Below are 21,375 nucleotides of genomic sequence, written 5' to 3'. Positions count from 1 at the left end.
GTACCATGCAATTTGCCCCCTCAAAAGTACAGATTGCCTTTTACCATTGGCAGAAATGGGAAAGAGAAGGAATCGTGTAATTCTAGGGGTGGAAAAGGTAACATTATGTTGCAGTTGCCACTGAATTACCTGTGCTTCTAGAAGACCAAGATGTACAGGCAGTCATTCCCTAGGAACTCCCTTTGGCTGATTAGGTTCCTATGCCCTTTTAAATGTGTTTGTGGGAAGGGATAGGGGGTTATTTGTGTGTGTGTGTTTTATTATGTATTTTGTTTTTATATGTTGTGAACTGTCCTGAGATCTACGGATGAAGGGCAGCATATAAATTTAATAAACAAATAAATCGTAAATAAAACATCATAAGTTGGTGCTTTACAGCCTGCACAAAGGCAGTCTTTAAGCCATTCTTTAGACACAGGCAAAATATTGGAATGAAGGCAGATGGACAAGGTACTTGTCCTTTTTGAAGTTTATTGTTTATTTTATTTATGAATCGCTCCCCACAAGGCATCCCAAGGCAGTGCCAGAAACTCAAGATATATAAGCTAGGCTCCAAATGGCTCCTTAAACCAGGGTAACAATCGCCAAAATGGAATGTCTAGTTGCCATTTGGGGGCCAGTTGGCTCAAAAGTTGTATTTTTGAAAATTGTTCTGATTGTGCAGAACTGAAAATTGTTCTGATTGTGCAGATAACATATCACAGATAGGATTCTAAATGATGTGTTGTTAGTGTGTGAAAACAGGCAAGAGTCAAGGATCCCCAGGCATGCACCTCCAGATGGTGGAAATATCAGGTGCTATCCTGGCACCTGAGCATCTTCACTTGGTCACAAGCAGCCAATAGCCAGGTGCAAAATGTGCCTGGTACCTGGCAAATTTCGAACAGTGTGTCAAAGTGACTGAAAATATAGTAATGTAAATAAAACAGTTGCAAATATAAAAACAGTTAAAACAATTGCATTTATAAATAGACTTTAAAACAACAACAGCACATACTTAAAATCAGTTCAAATCCCAGTTGGGATAAGGATTTTAAGAGGCTTGTTGAATGAAGGATATCTTTAGCAGGTGCTGAAAAGGCAATAAAAATGCATGTGTAATATGTGTTACACCGGGGGGCCGGTTCCAAAGGATAGCTGCTGCCACACTAAGGACCTGATTCCGATGTGGGATAGACCTCCTGAATAGGATGGTATCTGCAGAATGCCCTTTCTTGCACAAGGCAGCAATCAGTTGTGTGTGTAAAGGATGAGGTGATCTTTTAGGCAAGATGTTAGTGACAGGAATATCATTAATCTACTAGTGGAAAGGCTTTCCTGAGAAAACCTGCATTCTGATGTTTATATCCTACCTTTCTTTTAAAAAATTAAATTCAAGGCACCTATCAAACATAGAACTAAAACTAAAAACATTCCTAACAAATGAAACAGAAATTACTGGATAATATAGGTTAGAGGTCACCTTAGGGCTTCCCCTGTGGTTGCAATGGAGGCAAAGTAATCCTCCTTCTCTGTCACCATTGTGCCTGCACAATTAGCCAGCAGTTGTCCTATGGACTTTGATAATATAATTGACTAGGAGTTCTTCTTCAGGAAGACACATGCAAAATGTGGGGGTTGCATTCTAATCTTCTAAAAAGGTTCTTTCCCCCTGTAACTGATGAAAATGTAGGTACAGAATGACCAAATTTAACATTCATGGTTACAAAAGGAGTTAAAAGTAATTGGTAGTCCAGTATATGAAATGTCACAATAGAGTGGAAAACAGCTGGCTATAAGAGTAGATTGAAGGTGCTAATAACTTCCAACTCTTGATGGGCATTTTTATGGTCTGATGAAAACCTGAATGGAAGACCTCAAGGAAATGCAATTTTCTATTTGATTTCCAGATTACCAAGTAGTAATCTGTCTAATGCAACTTCTAAGTGTTACCACTGAAATTTAAGCTTTAGCTGAACAAAACAAATGGCAACAATAAAAATATGAAGGGCAACAAAGCCCAAACTGATTGCTAAGTTGAACAGAACAGGATGCCGGCCTTTATTTAACAGTTTATGCTGAGTGGGTTGTTATTGTTTTTACTGTCACTTCATTAGCAGTGTATCTATATAATCAGCAATGTTAATTTGCATAAGCAATATATATTTCATATTAGGCTTTTTGTATATGTTCACAGCTAAAGCCAAATCATGGCCAGGGAAGACGCCAACTTTATTTGTAACAGTACATATTTGGCTTTAAAAAGCCAGTTTATTACAACAGATATCTAAGCCTTTTCATTACTTTTACATCATACAAAATTTCTCACCCTTCTCCAATTCATTCACCAGGCACACCCAACATGAACTAAAACAGACTATATAAGCAATAAATATATGATGAAATATTATTTTCAACATGTTTCATCAGATCCTAGTTTTAAAATATTCCAATCATGTTAATTGATTGAGGCACCCTAAGCATCAAGGCGTCTTAACAGCTTTTAAGGCAGAATTCCATAGAGAATGTGCACGGAGTTCCCTTCAGACAAGTTTGCAGGCTGGCAAAGGATGGCGAGAACAATCTCTCCCACCTTTAGCAGCCCGTGGCTTCTGACCTTGCCTTGGAGGAAGGGAAATAGAACATCATTGGATTGGCCAAAGAGCATTGGATTGATCTGCAACTCAGTTGTCAACTCACTGAGCTTTTATGCATATACCATATTTTACGCTCCATAAGATGCACTTTTTCCCTCCTAAAAAGGAAGTGAAAATCCCTGTGCGCCTTATGGAGCGAAGGCTTCGCTCCCGCAGCCTCCCCCCATCCCCCGCCGCATTCGGCGGGAGGTGGGGGGAGGCAGCAGCGATGTTGCTGGATCGTACAAGTACCTCTGTTCGCCAAAAGAAGCTTCTTTCGGTGAACGGAGGTGATAGCATGATCCAGCAACATCCCCTTCGCTTCCCGCTGCCTCCGCCATCCCCCGCCGCGTTCGGCGGGAGGAGGCAGCTGCGATGCCTGCTTTTGGGATTGGTGGGTGGCAGGGAGGTTGGTGGAGGATTTCCTCCACCACCCCACGTGCTGCCCGCCGATCCCAAAAGCAGGCTTTTGGGATCTGTGCAAGGCGCGGGGTGGTGGAGAAAACAACGGGAATGCTGCTGCTTTCTCCACCACCCTGCGCCCCGCATGCCGATGCCTAAAGCAGGTTCATCCCCGCTTGTTTTAAAGGGACATGGGGAGGAGGGGAGAAACAGAGCAGTTCTCCCCTGGTCCCTATGTCCCTTTAAAGCAAGAGAGTATGAGCCGCTGTGAAGGGAGAAGGGGCTCCCCCTCCAGCGCCCCCCACCTTTTAGAGGAGGAAAACAATGAAAATATTTTTTCCTGGTTTTTCCCCTTTAAAAAACAGGTGCATCTTGTGGTCCGGAGCGCCTTATGGACCGAAAAATATGGTAAATCAATTGGGCTACTGAGAAAGCAGGCAGTGATTCCTCCACCATCCTGTTGCATTTCTAGTCCAGCCAGCGCCTGCTTTTTACTCATAAGAAGGACCCACATTTTGATTAAAAAGCAAGCAAGTAAAAAGTGTGCAGCAAGTAATTTGCGGGGGGCTAACTAGCAGGTTCCACTGGTTTTTGGCTTCATCCTCTGAAGTCTACTCTTATGTTCTCTAACTCACAATTATTTGAATGCACACACATTAAGCCAACCTACCTTTCTCCAGTCCATTGACCACATTCCAGGAAACTTCTAAACTGATTAGTTCAATAAATTTGTATTTGTGAGATCATTCATACAGTATGCAACTAAATGAAAAACAGGAAAGGGGTAACAAGTTGTGACAATAGGGGCTTGATATTAGGTAAAATAGGGACAAGGAGAAGAGGGTTTATTTTATAAGGTCTTAAGGATTAATATACTTTATAAATTGTTCTGTTTCAGGAATAAGGATGGTGCTACAACTAGCAACATAATTTTACATGTGTGCATGGAAATAATCCCCAACAAATTTACAGTGGTGCCCCGCTAGACGAAAATAATTCGTTCTGCGAATCTTTTCGTCTAGCAGTTTTTTCGTCTAGTGAAGCGGCAATGTAAACCGCGGTTTTCACTAGACGGGGGGAAAAAACGAAAACATTTTTGTCTTGCAAGGCAGCCCCATAGACAATTTCGTCTTGCGGGGCAGCCTTCCGCTAGACGAATGCCTTCGTCTAGCGAGTTTTTCATCTAGCGAGGCATTCGTCTAGCGGGGCACCACTGTAGTGGGTTATACTGCATACAAAGATGCCTGCAAGATGAAGAATAACTAACACAGAGAGACACAGGAGTATTGATAATCTGAAATGTTAATAAATGTCATTAAAATGAACCAGGCTTCACAAAAGGATAAGATACACTGGTCACAATGTTCATCTGGTTATATAACATTCTCGAAATCGTAACAGATGAGACATGAAATTCCCAGAAGACCCCATTTATTAAGCTGATCGCTCATTATCTATTTGACTTTTTAAAAATTAGGTCATTGGTCTCCCCAAATTATGATGTAATCTAGAGAAACACCTTGACCAATTACCCTTACGTGGGAGGAGATGAACAGATGGCAGGGAAAGTATGCAGTCCTTATCAACTCTGACCTGGCTGTGCTGTAATTAGACTAGGACATGAAGCATTTTCTTAATTGTCCAATCAGTACTACTCACTCATCATTATAATGAGTGTTGTTCCTGTTCCAGGAAACAGGAGTAGTACATTTTCCATGTACTTTTTGCTTCCCCTATTGGTCAGAGTTTGCTATATGTCTGTATTGACTCTTCCCCACCCTTTTTCTTTTGACCAACATAATTCTGGGTCATGAATAAACAGTTGGCTTGGATAGAAATTCTTTATGAGAGATAATTTGGGCAGCAGTCAGTTGTGGCAATGCTATTTTAATTTAGGGATGCTAATCATGAGAAATTTGCAAATTTCCCTGCTATGTGAAAGGCTAAATAAAAAGGACACCAAATCCCTGTGCCCCACAAGTACCTTGCAAATCAGTATTAAGATCTCCAACAAACTTGTAGTTTCACATGCCCCTGTATGAATTCCAACTCTAGCAAAAGACTCAGATTTTTAACTACTAAAAATATGTACACTTTCTTCATGTTCCACAGAATAAGAATATTTTTGCTCACGTTTATGCTTTTAATTCACAAATTCTATCAAGAGGCACTTCAGAATTTGAAACTTTGGGGAAGTATGTTCAGGGGGGTGTAAGAATTGGATTTCTAGCTTCTTAAAATGGGCTAGTGCATTGACCCAGATGACAATATTTGTATGGTACACTAACCAGGCAATTTTTGTTTCTAAACTACAGCAAATAAATTCCCTGCAATTATTTGTTTTTCATTAGGTCATCATGTAGTCTAGGTACAATTTGTGTGTTTTTTTTAATTAAGATGAAGTTCTAATACGTTCTGCTAGAATGCCAGAATTCACAATTTACTACAGTATTTGCTATTCAATCTCAATTAGATCTGCAGAACTACCCCTTCAAATATAATATATAACATGGACAAGGGCCTTCTACAAATCCATTAAGCCTCAGAGGAACTTTGGAACTAAATCAGGAGATGTGTCATGCATTGCTTCCTTTCCACAGGAAGTATTTACTGAAATCCTACACTGTCAAAGGTCACTGTCAAACTAACAATTCATTCTTTGCTTTCAGCTGCATAGGCCTACTGCAGCCAAAAATAATTTTAAGGTCAAGTAACACAATCTTGATTTTGATCCATTTGCCAAATAACTCCCATAACCCTAGCTAATATTCAGTCAAAAATACTTAACAGGAGATGTATTCCAAGAAAAGCTAATATCATAGAACCGTGTGTCCTTAACAAGTATTGTAGTAGAGTATCCTGGCTTTGGAAAATGTTGTATTTAAAACTGAATCTTCCAGAGATAACAATATAAAACAGACAAACTGGAGTTGTAAAAAAGGAGCTAGTCGATAAAAATTAAGCGGTGCTATGTTTCATAGAACCACAGCACCATAACCCCCATCACATCACTGAAGCAGAACAGTTGGATATTAACCTTTAAATAGCTGGAAAGAATTACACCACCAAGCACCAACCCCCACAGTATTTCAAATGGTAATATTCCTAATACTAGTTTTATACTTGAAGAAGTATATACAGAAGCGATACATCTGATTGTTACTTAAGTAACTTGTTGAATGACAAGTAAAAACATACATTCTGCTTTTAATACAATTATCTATTAATAATCTCAGTCTCTTTACTGTATCATTCCACCATACCCAAACTGTTCCTTCTCTTCTCTTCTCTAAAGCAACTTTGAGACATTTATTTATTTATTATTGTTATTTATTGTTAGATTTTTATTCATCTTCCTTCTAGCTATAAATACCACCTATTTTACTGAGAACATTTTCAGAAGTCTACACTTGTTACTCTCCCTCTCTATATATTACATATACACACTGCACAAATTCAAATATCACTTTTCACATGAAGCACTGGAAGGTTTCGTCAACAAGCAGCACGACACTATTTCACACAACAATTTTAGTACAGCGAAGTCCTACTAGTGACAGTGGATTAATCTCCACCATGCATTTCACAAAATCACACCTGCACTGTCTATAATATTTCTCAATATTTGTAGTAAGGAAAGCAAAAGCTTTCTATATCCAGGATAAACTGTCTTTCAAAGCTAATATACTTAACCTGCAGTTTCAATCACACTGGGAAAAGATTGGGCAATTAATTGTCACCAACAGGAACAACAAGGTTATAACTAATGTACAGTAAAATGCTATGTGCTCTCAAGTTTATTGCCCACCATTTCATACCTTTTTTCATCCAATTGCCACCATTCCATACTATTTTTCATCTGATTGCCATAGGATTAATTTAGTGTTTTGCATTCACTTATATAGCAAATGAAAGTGGTATGAATTTGCCATATGCTTCACAGGTTATACCCAGGAATGCCCAAGCCACAAGATATGAAGAACTGATTTTGATTAACATCAAAACATTCCTAACTAATTTTAGATACACAAGGCCAGTGTTCTGTTGTTGTTTCTACTGTTACTATTTCAAGAGATAGCTACTGGAGAAAAAGGTTACAGGGAAATAATTCCTCCAGACTCATAATAATTTTGAAGGCAAGAATTTACTCACGACTGGAGAACTCAGAGCTTTAAAAAAAATATCTGATTAGCAACAGCTATTCTTGTTCTAATGCCCAGCCAGAGCCCAAGTATATGACTGAAGAATTCAAAAAATGACCAGAAAAACTTACCAAAGCAGACAAAGCCTTCCTCTGTTCCTTCTTCCATTCATGCTACAAATCCCTCAATGACTAGCTCTTGGGCTGGCACAACATTTGCTGCACTGAGATAGTGTTTACTAACAGCCTCCACATAAATAGAGATTTATTTCGGGTTACATGCACTTATATTACAGCATAAAACTTTCACTATAGGCAATTACCAAATGTAGCCTCTTACGAGATTGAAAACAATTAAACTATCATCATAAAATCTGCAGATTTTAAAGTTTGACCATGTGACAGCCAAATCTATAACAAGTACAAGATAGAGGCGACATAGGTGTGTTCTCCTTTTCCTTATACCCACCACAATATTGCAAACTTCTCCATTTTACCCAAGGAATGCAACATTGTTTCAGAGACACCCACCAACACAACAATTCATAATCCTCTCCCTTTTGAAACTAACTCATATGCACGGCTTTATTCATTTCCCCATATTCTATTACAATAGAGCATTTGAACAGTCACATTACCCAACAGCTGACAGGTCATTCCCCATTATCAGTGCCATAATACACCTGAATTGCCCTGCCACATCTCATGCTATATTCGGAGAGCAATTCTAAGACGTAATCTCTCACAGGCTTAGGGATCCTAGGAATCCTCCCCCGCTATCTCTCCATGGCAACAGTAGCTACAGTAGAGACGGTCCACCTCTTACGCAAGCGAAAGGAATATGAAACACTGCCAAGAGGCCACAAATGCCAGCAGTCAAAACATTACCCTCACCCCTCCCTATTTAATTGTTGCCTTAAAGAAACAGCAGTCTATTTCTTTTCGTTTTCTTGGTGTTGGAAACGCACACACAAATCTGCATCTGAGCAGATGGAAGAAAGCATACCAAAATATACTTGCAAATTAGGTCTGCAAGCACTTTCAAAGTAAATAAACCATGTAAAGGGAAAGAACTCTCCTCCCAAAATGCTTCCAGAAATACACTTCCCTTCCTGAAAGAAACACTTGGTACCAGATGCTTCAAATAAAGTATTGTACTCTTTATGTGTGATTATAATATTAATACAATCTACTATAGTGTGTTAAAAGATTTCAAAGCACAAAACCAGAAACTGCATTTATATTTTAACTTGACAGAACAACACCTACTAAATTGTTATTTCACTGCCCTCCAGATGTTGTTGGTCTCCAGCTCCCATCAGCCCCAATCAGTGAGTCCACTGGTCAGGGAGTGGTAGAGAACATCTGGAGAGCAACAGATTTGGAAAGTTTGAACTTGCAGACATCAGATGTTCTCACAGTAATTTGCCTAAAATAGAATGTGGAGTGAGAGGGAAGTCCCAATTCACATTGTAATCTACCTACAAAAGATAGCCCGTTCATTCTCACCTGATGAAAATAAACTGCTCTCATCTGGCCACTCATTATCTGACCATACTTTTCCCTATTAGTCATGAGCATTTCATTTATTTACCACTTTCATTTTTGTGAGGGTGGAGTTGAAGCAAGAGAGTGAAGCAGAAAGGGACAAAACTGGAAAAAGAGAAGACAAAGTTGTCCAGTGTACAAGATCCTATATTCCCATACTTAAGTTGAAATTCTGGAAGCCCTATTGACTTACTTCTGAATGGACGTCAATAGGGCTGTCGTGCTAACCCAACAAACTGCCATTGTATTGACCCACAATAATGGACCCTATAAGAAAGGCTCTATATGACAGAAGTGGGGAAGTGCTGGCTCATCAGCACTAACTGGGCCCGCCATGTCTCACAATTCAGTTCACAAGACAGGCCACATGTGCACAAATAGAAATTAAAATTTGAAGAAAACCCATGAAGGTATTATGCATGTGGAATTGCTTGAATGTGATTTAAATTCATGTGGCCATATGATGCAAGGAGCCTTAAAAAAGAAATATTTTAATGGTATCGGTGCCAGTACAGTGGTACCTGGGGTTACAGATGCTTCAGGTTACAGACACTTCAGGTTAGACTCCACTAACCCAGAAATAGTACCTTGGGTTAAGAACTTTGCTTCAGGATGAGAACAGAAATCGTGCAGCAGCAGCAGGAGGCCCCATTAGCTAAAGTGGTACCTCAGGTTAAGAACAGTTTCAGGTTAAGAGCAGACCTCCAGAACGAATTAAGTTCTTAACCCGAGGTACCACTGTACTGTCAATATACTGATGACACTCAGCAATCTCTCTTAGTGTCATCTGATTAACAAATTACATGAAGCTTAATCTAAGATTCTATTCACATTTCCAAGGGCTGATCTATATTATAGTTTACTGCAATCGTATGCACTTTCTTGGAGTAAAACCCACTGAATACTTCTAAGTAAACTTGCATAGTCATGAGGTGGCAGTATACTTGAGAAGACATGGCCTGGCTAAACAACTGATTTGGAGAAGAATGTACAATAATTGGAAGCATGTACATCGTAGGTTCAGGTGAGGTCAGACTCAAAAGTCAGCTCTTTGTTCATAAGTATTTAGCTGCTAAATGCAGTTTCCAGCAGCTGGTAAGATATTAGGATGTCGTGGAAGAAAAGTTTGCATACACCAAACCACAGGCAGACACAACATGAATTAAGCAGGTCAACTATGACAAGCTGCATTCTACCATAAGTAAGTACATAAATATACAGTATATAAAAGAAAAACGCTTGGCTTTCAATCTGCATCCATCTCCCAAACTACATGGATATACAAGCATGCCAAATTTTAACAGAAACCTAGAACATCACCAGAGCCGTCTCATCCATAGAGGCTGGTGGCGCGGCGCACCAGGGCGCTGGGCACCCCGGGGGCGCCCCCGCGAGCATACCGGGCTCCCCCTCCCCAACCCGCCCCCGCCCCCACGGGCAGGCGGGCACTCGTGCGCGGGCGGGCTGTAAGCCGCCCGCCCTCGCCTCCCGGAGCCCCAGCTAGAGCGCTGAAGCGGTGCGGGGCTTTGCGCGACCTTCCAGCACTCCAGCTGGGGCTCTGGGAGGCGAGGGCGGCCGGCCCGGCCGCCGGCTTGCAGCCCGCCCGCCCGCCCGCCGGCTTGTAGCCCGCCCGCCCGCCGGTGCGCGAGCGCCCGCCCGCCCGCCCATCTTCCGCCTGCCGGCGCGCGAGCGCCCGCTCCAACACCACGCCCCTCATCCCCCGCTCGCCCACCCCCCCTCCCGAGGGGCGGCCAGCGCGGGAGGGAGGCGGGCGGAGAGGCGGCAGGCTGGGGGCGCCGAGGGATCGCTGCGCCAGGGCGGCTGATCCCTCTAAGACGGGCCTGAACATCACAGCAAGTTATGTTTTCCTCCATAAGTGAAAGCACAGTTTTGACACTTTCAAGACAATCCTCAACACACACACATATGTCAACACACATAGATTTGTCTCCTAGAATCCTAGAACTGTAGCGTTGGAAGGGACCCTGAGGATCATCTAGTCCTACCCCCTGCAATGCCGGAATATGTAGCTGTACCAAATGAGGATTAAATCTGCAACCTTGGCATTACCAGCACCATGCTTTAACCAACTGAGCTTGTATGTCTAACCTAAGCATTAGGGTTTTCTTCTTCAGATAAGAAAAATAGTTATGACTGCTATTACTCTTCAAGTTCACATTATTTCACTTCAATCTGATATTTCTTCTGAATTCACCTCTTTCATATTCTGCAGTAAATGCTTAAGTGTCAGTTCTGGGACAATTAAGCTCTTTGATCACTGCCCTCAGTTTAAACACTAAACAGAGGCTTTAAACAAACACCCATCTTTATATACGCCCCTCACAGAGATAAGGTTAACACCATTTTAATATTGCAAAGGAAGTTAAAGGAAAAATCTTCTAACCTGTGCTCCATTTACCCACCTAAACACTTGGTTCCTTTTAACTCTGCCAGCTTTTGTAATAACAGAGTGCTGCATTTCCCCCAGTTAGTGGGAAAATATAGAGAAAGCAGACGAGTATTGCAGTGTGGTTCCTGACCAGGAATTGCAACTGTGCTATGCTGGATACCAGATTCTCCCTCCCTATCTGGCTCTCCTGCTTCAACTGTGCAGCACTTCTACATTTACCCAAACAAGGAATTGCAAGCCACTACTATGAAAGCTTTGGTAATGGGTCTTTCCTTAAAATCTGAACTTGGAGGGATTAAAAAGTCAAAAAGGCTGAAGTGAAAGAATACAACCCCCATAGTACTTTGAACAACACATAAGCAAAAAGGCAGCAGGTACAGTTTACCATAGTATCTGTCAGGTCTGACATGGTATACGCTTCTATTCAGACGAATGGTCAAATCCATTAACACACTATTTACATTATCATTTACCCCAAACAGAAAGGAAGGTCATTCAACAGGGCCTAATCCTGCCAGGAACAGATGGTGCCCTCAGGTTAGCCAGCCCTCAGAACAGGAAGGCAAAAAATAAATAAATCCAGACTTCTGTTGCTTCATATTCAGAGCAAAGTTTACTCATGCTGATAGAGTCTGCATGCCCTTAACTATATGGGTGGGTAGCCTGCTAAAAAATAAAAAGAAATCAATGTTGTTTTTATTCTACTCCCTTTATTACAAATATTAATGTTTTACTGATAAAACCTGTTTTGTTTTATTCTGCTTCTGTTGAGCATTCTTGCATTTATTTGTAATAATGTTCTACTTGCTGGCTTTAAAATATTTAATATATAAAGCTTTTATAAATTTATTTTGAGGCCATGAAACGTTTACTCCACACAAAGAACTAAAAAAGTTTTGTGATGCAGAATCAGCAAAGAAGATACCTTTTACTGGACCAACATTTATTTATTTGTTTGAAAAAAATCAGTAAAGATACACAGAATAAAATGAACAATTTTAAAGTATGAAAAGAGACACATTCGGTCTTGCAACTTTTTTGTGCTAGGAAGAATGTTCATTCTGCCTGATGAAGAGTTCTACCCAAAGATCTTTAAATAATTGGTTGGCCTAAAGCACTATCATTCAAAGCAAAAAAACAGAGCAGAAGGACTGCACATTCAATAGAAGCATATTTATTAAATTAATTACATATGTTGCCAATGCAAGTCCAAGATTCATAGCAGTTGTAGGAGGTGATGCTTTCATGAATACATAATAGGTTCTAGTCAGTGTATTGCGTTTTTGGATCACAATTCTATGCATTGCTTAATTGAACGTAAATCCCACAGGAGTTCAATGATGCTGAATCCCAGTTTTAATTATAAAGTTCAGTGAGATTTACGCCGGCTCCCTCAGCCAATAAAGCGAGATGAACGCTGCAACCCCAGAGTCTTCCACAACTGCACCTAACGGTCAGGGGTCCCTATACCTTTAATTGAGACTAAACACTACTGCAATCAGTGGAATTTACTTTGAGTAGACATGCATAGGATAGCACTATAAAATATAGGTATGACTATGAATTTTAGCATCCTCACAACTCTACATTTTAAAGAAAGTTTTGCCTTGGGCATATCCACCTACTTGGCCAAGTCACTCCATACCAAGAGGAACTGTATAATTTTTGCTAAATTTCCTTCTCAATTGTTTCCAGCAGCCTTGAATCCATATACTTTTGCTCTTTACATAACTTCTGAGAAGGAAAACAAATTTATCTTTCCTCCCTATATCATATGATGATTCATTACAAGATTAGTTTGTCAAAACAGCTGTTTGGTGAAAATGCCTTCTGGTGAATTTTTGTGTTATCTGCGAATATCTTAGCCATACTGGAGGTGCTGTTGTAATCTCTTGCACAAAAGATGGTGTTAAATTTTCTGCCAATGGAGAGCTAGTATGTGGAAACATCAATTTGTCACAAACCAATGATAAAGAAGAGGAAGCTGTTACTATAGAGATGAATGAGATAGTCCAGCAGACTTTCACTTTGGGGTTCTTGAACTTCTTCACCATAGCTACACAGTTGTGTCCTAAAATAACCCTCAGTTTTCTGCAGATGTCCCAACAGTTGCTGAATATAAGATAGTCAAGGGACATTAGAAATATTATTTGGCTCCAAAGTTTGAAGCTAAAGAAGATTCTTAAGAATTTGAGGGAAAGAAGCAAGGTTTATGAAAGATGAGCCTAGGCTGGAAGCCTGTGCCGCATTCAATCTTGGTGCATGGAATTATCACATATGCAGTTGGGCCCAATTTTTGATAGTCCCGTGTAAATACTGTTTCCGCCTGTTATGCAAATCCTTTCTAAAACAGTCTCCCCATCCCCAAAAAACCCCGTATCTTTTAGACCTTGCTTTTATAACTAAACTTTTACTCCAGAACAGCTGTACAACATTTAAGGAGTCAAGTCACTTCTATGGCAATCGCTTGACAGTGAGGCTGCTGTTGATTTCTAAAAATAATAGTCATAGAATCATAGAAGTGTAGAATTGGAAGGATAATCTAGTCTAATCCCTTGTAATGCAAGAATATGCTAATGTCCCATACAGGGATCAAACCTGCAACCTTGGCATTAACAGCACCATATTCTAACCAACTGAGCTATCCAAGCTAGGAGATACTGCATTTTAGGTATTTGCCTTGAAACAGAAGCCCTTAAAAACAAAAACTTGTTAATAAAGAATATTCAGTTTTTATTTTTTTAAAAAACTAACCACAACCTGGTACAAAAGACAAAGGCATACCCAGCAACATCCTTTCAATCTAATATAGATACACTTAGCACTACCAGCAGCAGTTGAAGCTTTAAGATACTGTTCACTGCTATGAAAGATTTTATGCCTGCAGTACCTAATAGTCTATGATTCACAATGACATTAACATTAGGGCTCCCCCAGACTCTCCTCTGAATTAGTTGCTGTCATCATCAGGCATTCCAGAAATCAATGGCTTTAACCGCATTTGCAACAAGGAGCTCAACTTCAGTGCGCATATATATATATATATATATATATATATATATATATATAATTACTGAGCACTGTTTTCTCTTTCCCCTCCTACTCTTTATGAAAATAAAAAAGATGGTGCTCCTACTAGTATTTATTTATTTGCAATATTTTAATGACATTTCTAAAGGTAAATCTGTCAAGGCAGTTTAAAAAACTAAAAACATAAAACCACTTTATACAGTGGCAAGATAGCACTGCAGTCTGTGTCCAAGGCAATTCTTTCCCTCCGACATAATGATAGGCTTTTCTAAAGGTCAAAAGTAAATAAAAACCTGTCTAGTCAGTTAAAATCTCTACTACACCAACAGTACGTAGCAGTGGGGTGCATGAGGGGTTTTTTGAGGGGGGTAACCTTATCCCCCCCCCATCCTAGCTTCCACTGGTTTATCACTCACCCTCTTTAAAAATCAGATCCCACCCTCTACCCACTTCTCTGCCTTACATATAAAAAGGGCAGACTAGTGAACAACCAACCATGTCCAGCCCAGAGTCAAATGGAATTTCAGGCGCAGCTATAAGGCATTTAAATTATTCAGAAACAAAATACTTAAATGTTTGAAAATTCTAATCCACCGGCTATAAAACATCCCCAAACAGAAATACAGTATACAGAAAGAAAGAATTTGGATTCTTACATTTATTTTCCATAGTATGGTTCCAAGAACAATAATCAGAAGCTGCATGCTTAACACACTAAGCAAGTCTCTTTAAAGAATATATTACATATTTTAAATATTTCATTCTGCATTGACCATCTTTCCTTCAATCAATATACAGAACTTCCCAAATATTTTAATCGCACCAAGCCTAGCCAATTCTTGGAACTTTTGATTTGCTAGCAGCATATTTTCTTCTAACTTTCTACTTGAAAAAAGAACTGTTCCATGCAATAAATCTTAAAATTGACACAGAACTGAACACAACAGCACTGAGCTCAACATTTTCCACAAGCTATGCAAATACTTGCTTCTCAAGGCATAGGGCTGGAGACTGTTTTGCAAAATTTGGTGACAAAACAAGTTATTGCTTTGCAGTGCCCACAGTACTAAGAAATACATTGTAGGTGTGATTGTCTACAATTTTGCCTTTGAGAAGAGGCAAGTTACTGCTTCTAGTGTTCCCTCAGTCTTTAAGTTAGTTTATATTTCCAGTGTAGTCCACATAGTTGAACAAATTTCCCATTACTCTTCGGCATCTGGGCTGCCAGAGTTTCAGGTGCTACAAGAGAACACAGTCATGCTACTAAAAACAGCTTTCGATTTTCACCATCAGATGTATATGTCTGTGTGACATTATATTTTAACTGGCTGGAAGAAATGCTGCCATAAGTATTGCTCCACTACTTCATCTGGGTGACTAGTAAACACTAGTCTAATTGTGTGCTTTTGTCCTTTCGTCCAAATTTCTTGAAAACGAAAGCAGTGATGGGAAGAGGTCTATTAAATTATGACTCCAGTAAAGCTCAAGGTACTCCTCCCACTAACTACAGAAATTAGTATGAGTAGCTTCTACCAAATACCCTCAGGCTAAAAGAACAGGAGAATTCAGTGAAACAAGCCTTGCTTTATAAAACAAGAAATACAAATGTAAGACACTCTCAAATTGCACCAAGGTGATAAATATCTAAGCAAGTGCTTTTCATAAATACCCAGGAGAAAGAGTTATCTGGTGTTTCACAGAAGCAACAGATAATGCAAATAAAGACTCTGCAAAGTGCTATGCCAAGCTCCTACAAAGATGTAAAATGCAGGCTGATCCTTAAAAGCAGATACTCAGAGATAGAGCATATACTGTACATTATTTTCAAAAGATGTCAGGCTTGATTCCTGGCATTTCCAGGTAGGGCTGGGGAAGACCTCTATGAAACCTTGGAGAACTGCTGCTAGTAAGCAACAGTGAGCTAGAAGGACCATTGGTCGGATTTGCTCTAAGGCAGCTTCTATGTTCCTATGAAGCATATTCCAACAGTTTTGCAGATGACTGGTTTGACAGTTTGCAAGTTACAACCTATAAGGGTAGATCGCAAAGGTTGGTCAGTGACTTTAATGCTATTAAGAGCTGTCTTCCAGAAAGCAACCCCACAAGCATACACTAAGTTGAAAAGGTTTACATTCTCTAATTGCATGCATCATAATCACATTGGTAATTGCATTCTTTTTTGTTTGTTTGTTTCAAAACATCTCAGTGATGCAGATTTTTCCTCTTCCCTACTTGATTTACTTTGTGAGGAATTTTGCTAGGGCCTGACTTGCATTGTTTTGCCAACAACTCAAGGTGTTACAAGTGTTACCGTATATCGCGGCGTATAAGGCGACTCGGCGTATAAGACGACCCCCCAACTTTTAATGTGAAAAAACAGAGTTTGGGGTATACTCACCCAGCCCGGGATCCATGGCTGCTGAGGCGGCGGCAGCGGCGGGGAGAGCGTCCCCCGCGCCACACAGGAGATTTCCGCGCTTGCCGCCCAAGCGCACAGCGGCCCCCATGGCTGCTGAGGCGGCGGCAGCGACGCCTGGGGCAGCGGGGAGAAGCTCCCCGTCGCTGCAAAGGAGGCCTCCGCGCTTCCTGCTGAAGCGCAGGACGGCCTCCACGGCTGCTGAGGCGTCGGTAGCGACGCCTGGGGCAGCGGGGAGAAGCTCCCCGTCGCCCCAAAGGAGGCCTCCGCGCTTCCTGCTGAAGCGCAGGACGGCCTCCGCGGCTGCTGAGGCGTCGGTAGCGACGCCTGGGGCAGCGGGGAGAAGCTCCCCGTCGCCCCAAAGGAGGCCTCCGCGCTTCCTGCTGAAGCGCAGGACGGCCTCCACGGCTGCTGAGGCGTCGGTAGCGACGCCTGGGGCAGCGGGGAGAAGCTCCCCGTCGCCCCAAAGGAGGCCTCCGCGCTTCCTGCTGAAGCGCAGGACGGCCTCCGCGGCTGCTGAGGCGTCGGTAGCGACGCCTGGGGCAGCGGGGAGAAGCTCCCCGTCGCCCCAAAGGAGGCCTCCGCGCTTCCTGCTGAAGCGCAGGACGGCCTCCGCGGCTGCTGAGGCGTCGGTAGCGACGCCTGGGGCAGCGGGGAGAAGCTCCCCGTCGCCCCAAAGGAGGCCTCCGCGCTTCCTGCTGAAGCGCAGGACGGCCTCCACGGCTGCTGAGGCGTCGCTACCGACGCCTGGGGCAGCGGGGAGAAGCTCCCCGTCGCCCCAAAGGAGGCCTCCGCGCTTCCTGCTGAAGCGCAGGACGGCCTCCACGGCTGCTGAGGCGTCGGCAGCGACGCCTGGGGCAGCGGGGAGAAGCTCCCCGTCGCCGCACAGGAAGCCTCCGCGCTTGCCGCCCACGCCCAGCCCGGGCTCCATGGCGGCTGAAGCGCCGGGGAGAGGCTCCATGCAGCCAGTGGCGGGGCGGAACTCCGGGTCATGATGTTGCCGGCGTACAAGACGACCCCCGACTTCAGAGAAGATTTTTCGGGCTTAAAAAGTCGTCTTATACGCCGCGATATACGGTACCTACATTTAGATACAAGTCATAATGACACAAACCTTTGGGGTGAATATGCAGAACTAAATTTGATGATATGTGGCAAAGATGCAATATGAAAGCAGCCATTTGCATGGAATGTTCCAAGTCTGACTGTACACAGTAATGTGATGAAATCACAGTCCATATCAATAACAACAACAACAACAACAACAACAACAACAACAACAACAACAATAATTTTATTTATACCCCGCCCATCTGGCTGGGATAAACCAGGAGATGACAAGCTGGAGTCTTGCCAGACACCTACAATGTGACAATGGATTCAGATGAATGGTCACCAGAAAAAAACCTATGGTGGCTTCACTATCACTACTGCCTGTCTCTCATTTCTTGAACACCAGTAATCCTGGCCCTAGCCTACAGCTTCCCAGAATGTTGGTGCTTGGTTGCCTCAGGAATCAGCTTTGTTCATATTCCTAGCGTTGTATTTGGTAAAAATGCAGCAGCGGTGTGAAGAAATAAATAGTCTGCTAAGACTGCTGATTGAAAAGATTAAAAAAAACTGTAAGATTCAGTACCCACGGCAAACAAAGCCATTCTAAGTACAGGTTTCATGAGTGCCCAAGATGGAGTCAAGAAGAACAGTAGCATATCCTAGCTCGGGGGTCAGCAACCTGCGGCTCCGGAGCCGCATGCGGCTCTTTTACACGGCTGCCATGGCTCCGGGGCCCTGGGGCGGATACGCCCGCCCACTTCTCCAGCTGGCAGCGACCGCCCTCCAGCTGGCCGGCGGCCCGCCCTCCGGAGGCTGAGGGCGCTGCTCAGGGGCGTACCCAGGATCACCTGGCCTTGAACAGCGGGGCAGCGGGGCTCGGAGGCGGTGGGGACGCAGTAGAGGTGGCGCAGCTCAGCCGAGGGCTCTGGCAGGGAGCGCGCCTGAGGCGCGCACGCTCCTTCGGGAAGAGATGAAGCTGGGCGAGCGGGAGGGGGAACTTTGAAGACCCCACCTCCGCCTCCGAAGCAGGTGCCCATGGGAGAGGCCGCCCCCCGAGCCTGCCTGGCGGGACCAACCCTGCCCAGCTCCGGGAGTCTTCCTAGCGTGGGAGGCAGCCTTGGGGTGGACAGGGGAGCTCCGGGGTCGGCGGGTATGTGGGACCCCGCGGCATCCAGAGGCAGCTGGGAGGCGGGACGGGATGGAGGCAGGAAGGGGGCCTTCAGACGCGTCCCCGCACGGGCACTGGAGGCCAGGACTCCTCGGCTGGGTCGTGGGACCGCGGGGGAGGGCTGGCCGCGGTTCCTCTCGGAAGGCTGCTGGCTGCTGCGTCGAGGCGACGACGAGGTAGGCAGCTGCGGGCTGGGCCAGGGGTGGCGGGTGGCAGGCGAGGGGAGAAGCCCTCTTTTTAAAAATGGTCGAGGAAGCGGCGCCTGTTTCCCTGCCGCTGCCTCCTTCGCTCCTGGTTCCGCTCACAGCCTCAGACCGCGCTCTCGCGGGCGCGCGTCTCTCTCCGCCCCGGAGCAAGGCCAGGACGTTTTGCAGTTTTTCCTCTGTCCTGAGTGTGTGTTAGGGGAGCCTTGACAAAGCACCTGCTGGCATGGAAGAGAGGAGTCCTAACTTGGATCTGTGTTCATGTGCAAAATCTATCGCCATTGTCATTAAGGGGGCAGGGAACTCCCCTAAAAAGGTTTGAACACTACGAACTACTACAGCCACCTGTATGCAAGTCAGCACAAACATCACAGGCTTCTCTGGTGCAATTCTGTGCTTTATTTAGCAAGAGAGGAAGTTGGAAGAGGTGAACATAGCCTCTGGTCTGGAATATTAAGGGTAAAAGACACTAAGATTATTGTAAAAGCCAGCAGTCTTAAATAAGACATGGGACAAACATTTAACACAAGTGTGCAGTTGAGGACTCATTTTTTTTAAAAAAAACAACAACAAATCAAATATTTGTATGCTGTTGCAACCCACCTTGGATCAGGCTGTGACCTGGTAGTGGTCCCCAGGGTGGATAAAAATTAATGATTTTTTTTTTTAATGGATTTTTTAAATTTAAATCGGATTTTTTTTATTTAAATCGGATTTTTTTAAAATTTAAATCGGATTTTTAAAAATAAAATGCAGTGTTATATTTGTTTTAAATGTCGCAATGGTTTTGCGGCTCCCAGTTTTTTTTCCCCCTTCGGAAACGGGTCCAAGTGGCTCTTTTGGTCTTAAAGGTTGCAGACCCCTGTCCTAGCTCATACTCCTACTGACTGAACTTGGGGAAGGATTTGGAAGGAAGTAAAGCCTGAAAAGAAGTGACCTACTTTGTCAACTTGTAAAATGCTTCAGTTTTCAGATCAAGCTACTACAACGTATGAGGGAGGGGAAGTCTGCTCAGGCTCTCAAGAAAGACTTTGCACTTTCCAAATAAAATTAGGTACAAACTCAGTATTATAGCTCCACATACAGAGTAAATTCAGTATATAACAGAAAGGGAAAATTTGTACCACTTTGGAAGTATGCAGAAGCAACCTAGTATATTTCTTTACCCATCTCGGACATCTGCATGCTGCCCCATAATGTTAATTTATTTGGGTGACTTACAAAAAACAATAAATTGTGTGTGTGTGTGTGTGTGTGTGTGTGTGTGAGAGAGAGAGAGAGAGAGAGAGAGAGAGAGCTTTGCAAGAGATTCCAAGGACAGATTTTAAGGTTCCAGGAAACTAAACAGTCCCAAATAAAGGATCTGTGCAATCCATGAGCTTGCCTAACCAAGCTCAGACAAGTTTCCTGATCTAACAGAGCTAAAGCTTAGGCAGAGTCCCTTTCCGGAACTCCCTCTCCCAGATCACCCAACCTTCCTACAATTGCATGGACTTGTAGCCAGACACACAAAGAGTCTATAAAGTACTCTGCCTAAATCATAGTTAAGTCACTTGTCCAGGCTTGGTCTGAGCAGTTCAAAAATCACAGTTTTTCTTGGTTCTTATGGGACTGTTCAAGGACTACAGAGTTCCCAGGTGTCTTTAGAAAATCAATCTTTGGGGGGCTTTTGCTCACATGCTCAGAAACTGGACAGATGTCATGGGGGATGCTTTTCAACAACAAAACCTAAAATTAAAAACCAAAAACCAAATCTTAGCTCTACTACACAGGATGCAGGCTGGACCTTTCAGATGCCCAAGGCAGTGATGAAAAATCAGAAGAACTACGGTAGGTTAGGCATTAAAGATAGCATTTCTGTAATTCTCCCAAGGCAGCTATGAACAAAGCATGCAAATGAAGTCAGAATCTTTTAAAACACTTTCAAACTGCTCAGCCTTTAAGCAATTAAAGAAAACTATAGAGACAAACAACAGCTCTATAAAACCACAAATACTCATCCTTATGTGCTTTCTTTGCAGTTCTATTCAGAATCCCATGAGGTGCTGATCTGTCTAAAGTCACCTAGTTATGAAAAACTGCCCACATGAGAACATTTTCAGCTATGCTATCAAAAGAGAGAGACCAATTCACAACAAATACATTTTTTAAAAATGGACACAAAATAGATTTATCTAATAAAACCCTAGAGACTGCACTTCCAAAAAGGAATTTCCCCTATAAAGTAATCTAAAAAAACACCCACTAACATGCTTTCCCTTATTTTCTGCCCTTTACCCAGCATGGCAAAGGCTGGTATCATTGGTCATGCTTTCCTATATTCTGGTACCGTAATTAACCTCCACACTTGATTACCATGGGACTGCTGTTGAAGATTGCCTAGACAGGG

At 42.8% G+C, this 21,375-nt stretch overlaps 1 protein-coding gene across 9 annotated transcripts in view; it reads right to left on the bottom strand.

Moving 5' to 3' along the window:
- The window catches only part of HIVEP1 (HIVEP zinc finger 1), a 90,146-nt gene that overhangs the window by 42,960 nt on the left and 25,811 nt on the right, over positions 1-21,375 (bottom strand). The window contains exon 1 of one of the 9 annotated variants that reach the window (XM_033154575.1): positions 7,797-8,078. The exons of 7 other annotated variants lie outside the window; for them this stretch is intronic. In XM_033154575.1, coding sequence (XP_033010466.1) covers positions 7,797-7,815 — 19 coding nt within the window. In that variant the 5' untranslated portion in view covers positions 7,816-8,078. One more of the 9 variants, XM_033154574.1, reaches the window with a different exon arrangement.

Source organism: Lacerta agilis, chromosome 7, assembly GCF_009819535.1.
Source record: "Lacerta agilis isolate rLacAgi1 chromosome 7, rLacAgi1.pri, whole genome shotgun sequence".
Lineage (NCBI taxonomy): Eukaryota > Metazoa > Chordata > Lepidosauria > Squamata > Lacertidae > Lacerta > Lacerta agilis.
This window is presented reverse-complemented; position numbering and strand designations above follow the sequence as displayed.